The sequence below is a fragment of the Amia ocellicauda genome, chromosome 13, assembly GCF_036373705.1.
Source record: "Amia ocellicauda isolate fAmiCal2 chromosome 13, fAmiCal2.hap1, whole genome shotgun sequence".
Classification (NCBI taxonomy): domain Eukaryota; kingdom Metazoa; phylum Chordata; class Actinopteri; order Amiiformes; family Amiidae; genus Amia; species Amia ocellicauda.
Genome location: NC_089862.1, coordinates 17,097,554 through 17,113,837, shown reverse-complemented (window position 1 = coordinate 17,113,837; position 16,284 = coordinate 17,097,554). Strand labels below are relative to the sequence as shown.

Genomic DNA, 16,284 nt, shown 5'->3' with positions numbered 1-16,284 from the left:
CCCAGAGCAATAAACTATTTTTGGAATTTACTTTTTTCCTCTGAGCTTTCTCTTCACTTCCCTTTACTACCAACATTTCTGCTGGGTCTTCTACTAACTACCGTTTTATTATTTCTTACAAAACTACAAAAGAGAAGTGGATTGTGTAAACACACACACAACAAACCTATTGATGGCTACTTCCCACTTGATGTACATTCATATTTTGATAAATATGGAATCAAAAGAAATTATAGTCATTTATACTGCAATTCAATGCAAAATGTTCCAACCATTCTATCTATCCTGGAAGTCACTATAAATGGAAATTTTAGAATTTTGCAAGAGCATAAGTGGAAGGTCTGGTCTAGAGCAAAAGTTGTACAATTCTCACTCTCTCGTAAATTACAGTTATTTAGCTCCCCTGAAAACTCAATGTTAGGTCTTGTCTCTCGGCTGTGTGAAACCATGCCGATCATTTTACATGACGACCTCAGCATCCAGAAATCTAAATATAAGTAGTATTTATAGTATGATAGTATGTAGTAGTGTTCTTATTAAAAGAAATGTAATTTAGTAACTTAAAATAAAGAAATAAATTTAACTTAATACAGTATTTTGTAACAGTTCAGATACACCAAATCATATAAACCAGGAACTCAAAAAGATATGCTAACAATGAAAGATTTCAAAGAGAGGTGGGATTGGTTACTTGTTTTTAAATATTAAACCCACACACACCTTGAAAAAACCCACACACACTTAAAAACACCAACAAAAGAAAAATGGCTCAGAAATTAATCTTCAGGTGACCTTCCTCAACCCCACATAGCACTTCCCCCAACCCACACACCATGAGGAACATGTCCAGTTGGTGGACCAGTTTATAATATGAACTCCAGTCCGATTCTAGAGGCCACCAGCACTCTGAACATCAGCCCAGCATCACCTATAATAAGCTCTAGACAATGGCTGTGTTGGCCTGGCCCAGGAGGAAGTTGGCAAGCTGAACTGTGTGCATCTTATTCTTACAGTGCTTTAACCTGAAAATAAGCAGGACATCAAGCCCAGCAAACAACAGCTAGCAGGACGATACACAAATGTGTTTGTAGCAACAATGGTGTGAAGAACTCTCCACTGCAGGTCTAATCAATCTCTTCTGCAGTGGTGGTCTAAATAGGCCATGCCAGGCAGGAGTGAGAGAAAGCTCCACACCTAACTGTTCAGGCCAGTGAGCGTCAGGAAGTCTCTAATGTCATTGTAATGCCTAATATTAACACAAGCAATAAAGCTCTCTTATCTAAACCCATAAACTGGACATTGTAGCTGTCCCTGACCAGCAGCAACTTCCCTTTTGACTTGTAATGCCAACACTGGGAGCTCTGGCTGCAGGTCAGCTGCCCCTGAAAAAAACGTTCAGCAGTATTAAGACCTCTCCAGACAAAGCAGAATGCAGTTGCACTAAAAACACACCATTGACCCTCAATGACCTCAAACCTAACTCAGTGGCTAGGACAGCAGGGGTCTTCCACCTTAGCCACCTGTCCACATGTATTAGAGGATTGACTTTGGCCAAAAACATCAATAAGATCCAGAGTCCAATTATAGACCAGTGGCTGTTCTAAAAGCCCCCACAACCAAAAATAACCAAAGTCACATTGTACTTTAAAAAGAGTGATAAAGCTGATAAAACACAGGTAAAACAGCTAGATTTAATTTTCCCATCTCCACTAAACAGCAGCCTATCACAGTCCAACACATTGGCCTTAGACAGAATCTTATAATCCAGGCACAGGAGAAATATTGGGCGCCAGTTCTTGATATTACACAGGTCCCCTTTCTTGGGCATTAAAGTATGCACTGCATGCCACCAACTCTGAAGCAGTTCACAGTCTCACACACTCTCAGTAAACACAGTCCACAGATCTCCTCCAAGTGGCTGTTTCTCCACCTTGGGAACCACAGGCAGGTCCATGAGGAACTATTGAGCCTTCACTGACTTCAGTGTAAGATCCTCAAACAGTGTATTGCTGTAATCAGACTCCAGAGGTCTGTGGAACTCATAAATATCTGCCTTCAGTCATTTCATGTCTACACTAGTACTCTCCGTAATGTTTTTAGTGTACTGCTGACAGAGCAGTTTTATTTGAATTTTACCCATGTTTCACCACTCAGGGATGGAAATGTATGTTTTTGCCTTCTCCAAAGAAATGAGTATTGTGTAAAAGTTTGGTGTTGAGATGCCAGTGAGGTGACTGAGCCCATGAGTAAGGAATAATCACTTCTACTGAAACCATACTATGATCAGAAAGACCAGTAGGATAAAGCTTTGGAGAAACTGAAACATTTAGTTGGTGTTTAACCTGGCCATGGAGACCCTCCCCGCATTCCCTTTAGCCCACGTGTATGGCCGGTAATCATTATGTGCTACTCGCCATATGTCCACCAATTCATAAGCTGTTAACACGGATTTCTGTTCCCCTCCACACTGTCCCCGCTTCCTTCAGCAGAACCTGTCTCTGCCAGTACTGCCCAACTATTTGCAATGTAGAGGATGCTCTCTTCATCCTGCCGCTGGATTCTTTGCAATATGACCCTAACGACCGCAAACAAAACATTTCGTGAGATCCAAAGTAGTGAACACTATATGGTCACAGCCATCCACTCACTCAAAAAGGACAACATGTTTCAGCTTAGGAGTTTTATACCCCAACGGCATCATGGTAATATCAGACATAATCTGCCCGTGTCGAGTCAGTGCTCTGATCAACCCTTTATTTTTAATATAAAGCAGTACATTGGAAATAGTAACTTTCTGAGCCAGGACTGTGAGCGCCAACACCATCATTGAATGCCGTGACACAGAGTCAGGTTACCAAAACTCTGTTTCTCCCACCTAGTCTAGCCATAGCGATCGCTGTCTAAAGTCAGCTAGCCAGCACAACCCCAATCAGAAAATAAACTGTTGTAACACCCACACCAACACAGAAGTAATGAACATGAAAAGAGAACAGAAGAAAAAAGCACTGGGGAAAAACTCCTGACACACCCCTCACACTCCTGACAAACCCCACGATAGGCAGACAGCAAGAGTCGACAGATTGATAGATATAGCTGTATTTACACTATAAATAGTCCGTCAATGACTCTGGTTTCACAGTATTAAAAACTGTCCTGTGCTGGAGGAACAACATATTAATGCACAAGGAATTACTTGCAATGCACGTCTTTAACAATTCTGTGATTTTATATCAACTAAGCTTTGTGATGAGTCACTTAGCAAGAAGTCGATATTTGACTGAATCAGCTGATTATTCAGATCCAATAGTCTAGCTTGGCATTAACGGGCAAAACTGAGAACAAATTCATACAATATTTAGTACTCCGTTTAATATTTATTAAAATATGAAATAACAAGTAGCAGTAACAGCTTTACCAACTATAAATTATGCATGCTCTATAAATGGTACAAAATAGATACAGAAAGCTCAGGCTTAACTGGGACTGATATAGCAGGTCTTATTAAAAAAGCATGAGAAGAACCACTTGGTGTGAATAAAGATAAGTAGATTACTTCAAATGTAAAAGTTTAAATTAGGAAGATAGAACTTTAGGATAAAGTAAACATTATGTTTTCCAAAGATGGCAAAGAACAATTAATAAGTACAGGGACTTTTGTAACAAAATGAAAAGGGATACATTCTGCAAAAGTTTGTGGATATCATTTCCAATATTTATAAAAGTACAGTCCTTCAGATATATAAATTCACACAATTAGAGATAGACTAATACAAATTTATAGACTTAATTTTGAAATGTGGATCTGCTACAGTTACACTACAAACCAAAAATGTGTTCCTTATACTGTGCTAACGGATAACTGGATTGTGTGTATTATGTCAACCTCCAGGAACATTCAACAGTTAACTAATTATTATTAAAGCAGCTCAGAGGATCAAAAGGGTCAGTAATGACAAGGACATTCGAGAATATACTGGAGTGTGAAAACATCAGGGCATGACATGGTAGTAGAAATTTTGAAAATTAACCTACAGATCAGTGGGTTCAAGATTTTACTTTTACTTTGTGAAAATGGACAAAGAAAAGAAAACGGATAAGAAGAATGTTTTAATGTGCTTCTGAAAACGAGTGCACTTACAGAGCAAATAGCAGACAAGGTCTCAATGCCTCCAGTGCTCAAGGTGATGTAAGGAATCAGTTCATCAGCAAAGCCGGCTTCTTTGAGGATACTGTTGGTGTAGAACCATATCTGAAAGAACAATTATAATAAGAAGAACCTTTTAAAACCACTTCATCAGCATTATATATGAAATAAGAGACATTACTCAAGTGCGTCATGGCACTACACATAAATCCATACGCAATTTGTTTTTTTAAGATTGCACTTTGAAACAGAGACAACACGTGTGGGTGGTAGAGAACTGTTGCATTGTTCTTTGAACGTTAATTGTATAGACAAACTTGTTGCCCTGTGTGTTCATTAAGGAGATAGGAACAATTGATTTCTCCAATATCATCTGTACTCATTCTTGTCCAGTTTCATAGGATTAGAAAAGCTTGTACATCTGGCTGCACAACTATTAGTAGTAATGACATTTACAACATCACTATAGCCTCTCTGGTAAGACATAATGAGAAGACAGAGTTGCAACATTACACATTGCTAAATCATACCAAATATCTCCAGACAAAGTGAAAATGGGTTGGACAAAATATTTTAAAATCTGATGAAAAGCATAATTTATAATTTATATCGATGTATTGTTCTATGTAGGCAAAATAAGCTTTCAGCAAGATTCTGACACATGGTAATGCAAAACAGTATTTTTGTAAGAATCATGGAAACCTGATATGAATTTCAATCTTTGTATTCATTAAGTATCATTATATTCCAAGGTCAAGCGATACCTATGCCAAAGCTAAAAAATCTTTATCACTAAGGGCTAGCATGCATCTAAATCTGTCCCTGACATTTGAGTCATACAAGAGGGGATAGCCAGTCGGTGGATTAATTAGATGAGGGTTGGAAGCGCTGAGAATAATTACTGTGAAGTTCTGTCTTTGCTTTCAATTTAAAAACACAGCTGTTTTCAGGCTTGAATCCTTCAAATGTGTATAGTGTACACATTTATAGTGTATTGATTTTATATATGATTGTATATATTTAAGTTAAGGGGCAGTCCTCCCTTGTTGTATATAAATTCCTGAGAACCAGCAAAAAAAAAAAAAAAAAAAAAAAAAAAAAAGTTTATCAATTTGAAAACTTTGATGATTTTATTTTAATTGGGGTTGAAATAATACCGCAAACAAAAAATATTAATTAATTATTGTTATAGTACATTTAATTCCAGGTGCACTGCAGTGGACATTGGGACTAATGTTGAACAAACCCAACTACATGTTGGCAAGTACTATACATAAATCTGGACTCTGAAAATACAGCAATGCCTTCTGAAATAGGTATCCAAAAGGCCTTGTGTATATGTCCCGTCCCAGAAAGGTTCCATTGAAAACTTATAAAATAAAATAATTTTTGCATCTAATCATTAATTCTTTTTCCCACTTGACCTTGTATCTTTTGTGTAAAAGCATATGACTCACTACCCAGGAGAAAAAACTCTTGAATTTAACCGTGTGCAGGTTGCTAATAATAGTGAAATGGTGTTCGATTACTGTAGTGTAAAGCACATGCTTTTAAATTCTATTTTTTTGCTGAGATCAGAAATACCCAACATAAAAGGAATGTTTTACTTCATAAGAAACAAATTTCTATCAGTTTGTCTTCATTGTGAACAGTCTAAACATAAGAAAAAGATTAAAAGTTATCTTTTTAATTTTATTTAATTCACTGAAGTCAAAATATGATTCATGATTACAAGACATAAGGTTTGGGCAATAGCTTTAACTAACACATTTTCTATTTCTGAAGATCATAAATACAACATACATAACATCACAGATAATTTACTGTATAGGGCAATTTCTATCTGATTTGGTTGGGTCTGTTTTTTCTTTACCACATTAAGAAACTTTACCTTAATTGTGAACTCTATCAAGATTAAAATGGTAAAGGAATTATTGTGATATTGTTCTATGGCATTTCTGTAATTCCTTACATCATAGAAAGTGTAGAAAAAAGTGAGAGACATTAGTCATAATCAACAAATATTTTTTTAAATGTTAAAATTAAATTAGTAAATTGTACTGTATGAAAAAACAACATAACATTATAAATTATTTTTATGACCTCCAGCCCCAAAATGTCAATATAGCTTCCAAAGTAAACCAGGTAATATGCAATCAGTGTAAAATTATCCAACTTAAGCATTCTGATTCCTATAAAGTGTTATTACAATATGTAATGATTGTTAATTAACAGATTAGCAATGCAAAACTAGCATAAATCAGAAGTTCCAACTTGCTTGGTTTTCCATCAGAAACATCAATAAATCTTTACCTCACAACTATTTTAAACTCCAAACTAATTTGTTTGTTATTTATAGCTATTAATGTATTTGTTTCTCTCTAAATTCATAATGCTAATGTGTTGAATGGTCAAATAAAATATTGATGATATAGCTTTAAATGCCAATGATGTAGCATAGCCATAATTGCAAATTATTGACTGGACTCAAGGCAGGGAGACCTGGACGAAAACAACTAAATTGCAATTGAAGAAAGAAAAAAAATCAAAAGCTTAGGCATGATGCAATGAATACACAATCTATGATACTCTATACACACAGCACATCTCAAGCTCATATAATGACACAGGTGATGCATTTGGGAATATACTTGATTATGTCATGCTTCAGCTACTATACTGCAACACTGACTGCACTTTGTTAGTATTATCTAATGAACACAACTGCAGAACCTCTCATTTAAGTGTATGGTTGTTTTCATTTTTTTTATGGTTGTTAGCAAACAATGTGTACTTACAGCATTTAACCCACATAGTTGGTAGCAAGCCATAGTAATGATAACTGTGATGATCTGCCATCGAACAGAGTGGTTACGAAATAGGCCCATGACCGAGATGAGCTGTAAACTCTTTTGGGCCCTCAGTTCTGCATGGACCTCCTCCAGTTCCTTTGAAACATCGTCTTTACCATAGAAAGCCTGAAAAGCTAATAGCAATTGTAAAAATATGACTTAGCAATCAAGGAGGCTTAGTGATGCTTTTAGAAGATGACATTGCTTTATCACGAACAGATGGATAATAGTTTTAAAACTATGCAGGGTACATTAAGTATAGTGATTTGCAAGTGTGTCCTTGGCTTTAGTAAATGAAAAGGCATTCATCCATGGTAAGGAACAGGTCATGAAGTTCTGAAAAATGTGATTTTAAGTTGATTGACTTTTTTAAGATGCCTTAGCAGACAAATAAGCTTAGTCATACATTGACACAATATTACAATGTAATACAAAAAACATAAATAGACCCAAAAAAGCATACATTTCAGTGTGATATGCACTAATGTACACCTAAAAGGCAAAATCATAAAGTATTCAAAAGCCCAATGAAGACAGTAGGGAGAAACTGGGTAAGATATGATACTTGTACTTCATGGCCACCTGTGGAACTGGGTATTACCAGATGGAAATGTATCCATCCTCTTTTTGACACTGTAGGCCCTACTGATTTCACAGATTTAATAGGGGCAGCTGGACTGTCAGCTATGCCTGGTTTACTTGTGGGTTTTATCTTCTGTTTCATCAGTATAGGACAGTCAGGTTGAAATCTGAATTAGGAGACTGGGGGTGAAGTTAGCAGTAAACATATTTTTAAATCATTACATGTGCCAATATTAATTACTCGCAGCAGATACTTAAAACAAAAAAGTCAGATTTTCTTGGTTTCCTAATGTCTTTTTGTATAGAAATCTGAATGATACATTTGTATTCCCTAAAGTTCTCAGGTACTACATAGTTCAGATGCTATATATGTGCATTCAAAGCCTTACATGTAACTCCAATTAAACAAATGCCATAAATGCAAAGTCTAAATTGTAAGGAAAAGTAAAACAAATAACACAAGCGTATTGTTAAAGAAAAAGGGCAAACTGATAGATTGGTAGCCTGTATTTGCCACATATTATATACATTAAGGGTCTCCCGTAGAATATATATAGAAAATGTTAATCTGCAAGACTTTAGTGTAGAAACAACACTGGTTTTATTTGATTAAACTGCAGATTACAGTAGGTACAACAAAATATTAAATCTCTCTTAAAATCTAGGGATACACCTCATTGAAAATAAAAAAGAATGGATTTGGAAACTAATTATGCAAAGGTTTATTTGCACTGTAATCTTCTTAACTGCCACTGCACTTCATTGCCATTAAACAAGAGCTTAGCCTTCTCAACATATACAGTTAGGTCCATAAATATTAAAATAATGTTGGCTCTGTACGCCACCACAATGGATTTGAAAGGAAACAATCAATATGTGCTTTAAGTGTAGACTTTGAGGGGAGTTACATCCAAACTAGGTGAACGGTGTAGGAATTACACCCATTTTAATAGGTGGTCCCCAAAATGATAGGGCCTCAAAAGTAATTGGACAACATAGTCATGAATTCAATTATGAGTTTCAATACTTGGTTGCAAATCCTTTGTAGTCAATGACTGCCTGAAGGCAAAATGTCAGGCAGTGCAGGCCTGGCAGAGCATCACCAGGGAAGAAACCCAGCCTCTGGTGATGTCTATGGGTTCCAGACTTCAGGCAGTCATTGACTGCAAAAGCTGGAACAAAATATATGGACCTAAATTGATTGCTAAATTAAACTTGAGTGTATATCTTAACCTTCAAACCATAACACCTTAGTCTTTACATCTTTAAGCTGAATACTTAAATTCACCTCATATTGCAGAATAAGATGATTTGTGGATGTGGCATTAACTTGGATAATTACCTTTCTCTGCTCTGACAGCATCGTGCTTCTCCATCAGCAAGTAACGAGGGCTTTCAGGTAAAAATGGCAGGATGAAGAGCTGCACCACGGCGGGGATCATGATAAAGCCAAAGAGGAAATTCCATCGGTATTCCTGAAAAACAAAATGGTACATGAAACAAAAATGTTATAAACCTGCCTGTGTGAAACTATTATTTTTTATTACACATGGCAGCATTTGTAGGTATAATAATATGTATAGTACTGTTACTAACAGCTGATGATCACGCAGAAGTGGAACGTTGAGTTCCATAACAGATACAGGACAGCATTGTCACAGCAGCATACTGCATACACACCCAGACCTAATAATATTGGTTTTCCTTTTCTTTCTTCCTCACTTTTGTTCTCTCTTTCATTCTTTTCTTTCAATCAAGTTGATATGTTGGATACATTCTATAAGTCTTCAAAAATTGTTTTGTTGTTAAGCATGAGACTTCCTTTTTACCTTGCATTTTTTTACATTTTAAATTTTGTTTATAAACATGAGCACTAAATAAGTCAATGTTACAAGAGCAACAACATTTCCTCAATTACTGCAACCTGTTATGGCAACTGATGAGATTTTCATAATGGATTCAATTCCTTTGTGTTGGAAAGCTTAAGCACAAGGTGCAAATATTATTCGTCATCCATTGTCCCTTGAGGACACAATCTGTCAGCTTTCCTTTCTATCCTTCTCCCAACTGAATAAAGTAATCAAGATCTAAGAAAGAACTGTTTAGCACGTAAGGAAAAAAATGTAAAAGATCAAACTGGTTCCTTTCCCAGTAGCTTTGAAAGTGAATTGTAACATGTCAGGCATACCTATAAAACGTTTCGATTTCAGTGTTTCACTGCATGTATTGTCAACGATTGTTTCAAAGTCTATAAATAATCTTATGCAATTAAATGCAATAAATAAATAGCACAGATTAACGTACACTTTCTTGTATTGATGTGTATTATACTCTTCAGATTCTATTCCCATAGAAACAAATCAGTAGACCACTAATTTGCACATAATAAATGTTAGGCTAAATGAAATCACACTAGTCAGCATTGTAAGGAGCAATATTTGTAATACAATTGTATGATTAGCCAAAGATCAACCACATATAACTGAACTGAGCTTTAATAAAGCCTAAAGCATGTATATATAAGTAGGTTTAATGTTTAATGAGACGGTTTAAAAATATAATGGGTTTTTGGATTTAGTTAGTTCCCTCAATTTCTGATCTTGGTCTCTGTAGAATTTGCATGCGTGGCTTAGGATGCCCCTGAGGATTATAGTGTCAAATCAATTTTTGCCAAAGGAGATTCGAGCCCTCAACCTTTCTACATAGCTCTGCCAGGTACTTGTCTAAATCCAGGGCTTCAATTTCCTTGGACACCACTAATAGTCAACTATACTCCAGGGGGACTTGAGGAGTACAGTATTGTTTTTCAAATTACATTTATTTTAAAACTAATAATAGCAAATAAGTGTTCATTTGTACTATTTCCTCAATATACTCTGGTTAATAGGAGTTACCAGTCCACAACAACATACTGGCTCTTCAATGCGGGCAAAGTGGGCATTTGAAATATCAAGCAATGTTTTTATTATAATTAAAGACGGTTGGATTACTCTATTTTAAGACATGAAAAAAGAGACATTACTCATTCGAATCAATTTGCATAAATACATATGCATATACCATGTTGCACATGGTAATGAATCAACGCGTTTCATAATGATATATTGTATGATCTGAACATTATTAAAACTTACCGAGGGTAGTTTTCACTTAGCTAATACATTTACACTGTGATGGCAAGACATACATCATTTACTCAAAGTCCTACACATTGGCAACTATTTATCTTATGCATAAGAGGTGTCCCAAACCCATTAAACTAAATCTAATATACATTTATAGCAGTAACTAATATATGTAAGTAGGGTTATAAAAGCCTTCACAGTACTTTTGTATTTTAATTATCTTAAATAAGTATTAGATATATTTAAATTGATTAAGTCGATATATACAGTGTCAAAAAAATATATATATTAAAATGTATCTACAGCCTATACGCCACACTGTTAAGGGGAAAATATATATAATAAAAAACTGTAATATACTCACACTGACATCAGGTATTGTAATGCAAGGATAGTATTTTTTGTATTTGTTTGTCCTCGGTTTTTAATTGCACATTAATTTAAAAATACTAGCTTTAAAATCTACGAGGATCATTATGTCATATGAGCAATACAAGTGCTTAACACAAGTAAAATAATAGAAATTAATAATATTCGTGTGTGCTGTCTTTTGAGATGTGTTCTGTGATATGACGAATTTATGCAAACATACTAATATTACTTCATACAATAAATATTAGGGTGCATATAATGTTCAAAATAAATAGTTTCTGGCCCGCCTACTCTTAACTATTTTTTTTACAATCTGCCCCCCAAGCACAAACAGTTGAAGAGCCCTGACCCAAATTAACAACCTATTTCAAAGTTTGACTCCACATATGTGTCCCTACACTCAAGAGCCAAAGATAAATAGCTAGGTCCCTTGCATTTGACCTTCATAAATACACTTTGTTATACTCACTGCTAATTCCCTTTGGGCTTTTCCTTTCTGGGCTAGTTGATTTCTAGAACTGCCAAATATGCAATCACATGGAACACTGGCTCCTTTGCAGCCAATACTTGTTGGCTTCAGTTGAGAGCCTTGGATATACCTCTTAAAAAAAATTAGTGAAGTTCACAATCATTCTCACTGTTTTCTTGGAGCTCATACCCAGCCTCTTGGCATTAAGATCCTGCTCTGAACATTGATATACCAGTCACCATGAACTTATCTAATATATAGTGTACATATACAGTGTATATATATTGTAAAAAAAACTGGAACAAACTCCATGTGCTGTTGAGGGTGTTGTATTGCACTGAGGTGCCTTCTGCCATGAACAGGTGTGCCTTTCTGCTCTTTATTCTGGACTGTGATACTAAATTGCAGTGCAGAAAGGATAGCTTTCACTATATTAGATCAGTAGCTTAGCTGGCCCATTTTAATGCCAAACAACAGCCTGAACCCCGACCCTAATCAACACCAAATCCAACTCATATACTTGGAGCATGCATGTATGACTGTCTATAAGATTACGGATGCTTCACAGCTCTTGAAATTTGCTGTGGTGAATATTATATGGAAATAAAATGCCAAAGAATATGCCTGTGGAATTCCTACTACAAATAGTGCAATTTGCCTTTGTATTTATAAGAATAAACGGTTAAATTTGTGCATAAAACAGCAGTCACTGCATCAAGTCAAAAATGTTCTATTTTCTCTAGTTGGTTTATGTCAATAGCTGTTGCTAATTTTGTAACCACTAACTATTAGAATAATATTATAATATTCTCCTGTAATCATTTCAATTAAAATGCAATAATGGGTTTTAATTATAAAAACAGTTGTTACAAAGGTCTAAGCTGTGCCATTTACAAGGTTCCCTAAGGGATTTCCACAGGAACCTGATTGGCCATGAGTGTGGAATTCAACTACATCCTCACTGCAGTTAATCAAAAAGGCCGACACCTCCTGAGAGAGGGTACCTTCAGCTCATTAGGTTGTGAACATTAATCAGTGATTGTCCTTTTGAATTCAATGTCAATATGAGTTGTAATAATATGAACCACACACCAGTTTCTCTGAAGAATAACAGTGTAAATCACACAACCAAATGAATAAGCCAAGTTTAGTCTTAAAAGAAAGAGCATTAGCTAAAACAATCATTGGATCATTTATATTTCACATACAATGCAACATTAACATTTGGTAAGAGTATTATTCACACATCCCAATTGATCCTCCACTGACATGGGCATCAGACCAACCCCCCCTGGAACTACAAGAAATCTCTGAGTTACATTACTGTAAAAAAACACCTGGCTTGTTTGGTACCAACTGTAAGGTCATGATTTGAGGGAATTGAAAATATAATTGATAGAACTAAAACTTGACAATATAGAGAGTTAGAAACTCTAGGTAACATTTGAACCATTTTCACATTCCTCAAAGCCATCACACCCCCACATACACATTCTGAAGGAATCAAGGGAGAGGAATGGCAGACTGCTTCCATTCGAATTTCAATTTTATTACCCCAAACCTGACCAATCACAAGTTTGGAGGCAAAGAGATTAGAATCACTTTGTCTAAAACATATGAAAATAGAAAGTTAAAACTAGCAATTTGCAGTGGAGTGAAACAACCTGGGAGAAGAAACCAAGGAGACGAAATCCAGGAAGACTGAACGGAACCAGAACCAGAACTTCTCCACCAAAAACCTGAAAGCTTTGCAACCATCCTCAAATCGAAGCAGTCTGCCAGTCCTCCCCACTATCACCGTCTGCATAACTGAAAGGTAGTATTTTTCGTGTACTAGTCAATAATTAGGTAAACCACAATTACTTAAAACCTAGTTGTGTATGGGATCTAAATTGTAGGAACGGGTAACGTAATCATAATACTTGTTTGTAATTTTACATGTTTTGTGCTTCGAGTGTGGATAGATCTGCTCTCACTCTCACTTTAAATATTATCTTTTTATTAGAATATTCGTATTTTTTTTTCTTTTTTCTTATGAAGACCTGAATGCAGATCATGAATGCAGCCCCATCAGTCTTACTGATTATGAAAAATCTTGATCGCTAAACCTTGCCGACCATCACTACTTCACATAACTCTTTATGTCAGCAGTGTCAGTCAGATTTAATAATGGAAAATGTAACCTTTAAGATTTGCAAAGTTAGCAATTTTGGTTTCTTTTTATTATTTAATCTGCAAAATTGTCTAGAACTATTTTTTATGTAATAGTTATAGGTGCTGGGTAGTTTCTGGGTAGTTTGGTTGTGTTTGTTTTGGTTTATTGGTCAGTTATAATTTGGGGGGGCATTCTGAATACTGCACTGGGAGCTGGGAGGAAGAAGGAGGATTTAGAAATATAGGGTTGTTTAGTATGTGTCAGATGAGCAGGGAATGTCACTGTTCATATGTAGGCTACATGTTTCTTCAGCAGCTCTTAGACAGGATCACTAATCCTGTGTGTAAGCCCCTTTAATGCATGCTTTGTACACCTGCTGTACTCACTAACTAATTGCAGACAAGTGCCCTGTTTGAGTAATTTAAATACAATCAATCAGGTTAATGGGCTCTTCATTTTTTCACACAGTACGGCTTCCCTCTGTTACACTGCAGTTCTGGTAATTTACAACTATTTAGTGAATGACACTGTTAGCGCTTTTTTGGTGCCGGAGCTGCTGCTCGGCCTGAGAACCAGCTGAACTTTTTGCGAACCGACCTGCATTTCCATTGGTTTGGGAACCGAATATGACGTCACTGGATGTGGGCGTTCCCAAGCACGGAGTAGAAGTCGAGAAACACACGACAATAATAATCATCACCATCTATTTGCAAGCTTTACTACTGGCTTTGAAACCCTATTTAACTATCCTAATTCAACTCATTCGGGCGTCTACACACAGCACAAATACATTGTCAGAAAACAAAACCAAAAACACACACACAAAACTGCGGGATTGCATGTAGACAAGCAGAAGCGAAAATACAATTATACCAATATGCTAAGCTAACTAATTTGACACACAAAAATACGTGTTTCCCCCTCATTCCTTCATTACGAGGACGTTAAGACGCTACATGGAATTAAAATGCTAAATTTTAAATCATAATCACAATAATAAAATACAGCCTATATAAAACATCTTACATTTAACACTATTTATCCCTCTGTTGTACATAGGAAATTGTCCACAGGTGGAAACACTGGGGTTTATTCATTAAGTGATTTACACCGATTCACTATTTCAGACACTTTTACTGTATTAAATAAAATAAGCAAGTTAACATGCATTCGTCATCGTGCATACAGTTACGCATATACTTTCATATGGATATTTTTCTTTCATTTGTGTATTGCATTTTTACTTTTATTGTTGTTTAAAAAGCAGTCGGATATAGAATTTGTGTAATGTAAAACCCATGACTATAGGCCATGACTATTGACTATGAATGCGGCTTGTTTTGGGGATATTTGCACGCAGTGGTGGGCAAATCAATAAACTGTCGCACGATCTCAGGTGATATTAATGCCATTATGATTTGATGGGAAATTCTGCTTATTGATGAAGTCTGTGATGATGGTCCCAATTCATTGTTGCATTTTCCCTGTTGCCAGACATCACAACAATGCTCTTATGGTTTGTAAGTCTGCTAATAAATAATAATAATAATACATTGTCACCACCTGGAAACAGTGAGTTTAGCGCTTCTGCATGGCAGTGATTGTGTTTGTGCAATTCTACATGCTGAATAGATTGTTTAAATACAGCAGCAACAACAATGTCAATTGTGTTTCTTCATGTGTTTAAATTAGTTACACTTTTAGGATGTAAGTATTCCATGTACTCTTACTTGTGGTTATCGAGATGTAGCCTATATACATACGTAGATAAAGTTGCACTCATCAGCACAGAAGCTATTGTGTATTTTATCTTCTCTTACTGTAAAATGTGTATATTTTGTGTAAGTCGCTCTGGGTGAAAAAATGTTATGTATGAATGATGCGCAAACCCACCAGGGACACATGATTGGTAGGGGTACTGAATTTGGCGTAACACTGCATTTCTGCTGGTGGAAGGAACTGCATTTCTGACCAGTTCAGTAACAAACAATATTCTATTTCCATCCAGTCTATATCGGCACAATAACTCTTCATCATCATAGCGCTGTAACATGGCTTTTCTTTCACGGAAGGTGCACCGTCTTCTTATTGCTGCCAACTCCAAACTAGTTAGTTGACCTTGTGAGACCATATTGTTACTAAAGTGTCTCTCAGACCACTGTTTGCTGCAGATTTTTTAATCAAAACACTCCTCACTGCTCGCGTCTCTGCTAGCATTTTTAAAATGGCGGCTGAACTCCAGCAAATAACTTTTTGTGGAGACGACTTTACCCCGCCCCCCAGCCCCTGACGTCACGGGTTCCTTGGTTCCAGACCAGCAGGTTTTTGGTGCCCGAAAAGATGGCTCCATGCCGGCCGGGAACCAGTGTTTTTGCGGTTGAAAAGTGTAGAACGGTTCCAGATTAGGCACCGGCTCCGAACCAGCAGGGGCACCATGTCGGTGGAAAAGCGCTATGTATGAATTATGTAGCGGAACAAGAGCTGCAAAGAAAAACAAACTAGTCAAGGAGCAAGTAGCTGGATTTATTTGTATTGTATAGAAGTCTATCCTCCTTTTAGTACAGAAATAATTAAACGTTTTATTT

The 16,284-nt window shown here is 36.2% G+C and overlaps 1 protein-coding gene across 5 annotated transcripts in view; it reads right to left on the bottom strand.

Annotated features, from left to right (window-relative positions):
- slc2a9l2 (solute carrier family 2 member 9, like 2) overlaps positions 1-16,284 on the bottom strand; it is a 118,249-nt gene that overhangs the window by 56,000 nt on the left and 45,965 nt on the right. For all 5 annotated transcript variants that reach the window (XM_066720026.1, XM_066720024.1, XM_066720023.1 and 2 more), the window contains 3 exons: positions 8,921-9,053; positions 6,943-7,130; positions 4,139-4,249 (listed from right to left, as the gene is read on the bottom strand). In XM_066720026.1, coding sequence (XP_066576123.1) covers positions 4,139-4,249; positions 6,943-7,130; positions 8,921-9,053 — 432 coding nt within the window. The remainder of the gene's footprint in view (positions 1-4,138; positions 4,250-6,942; positions 7,131-8,920; positions 9,054-16,284) is intronic.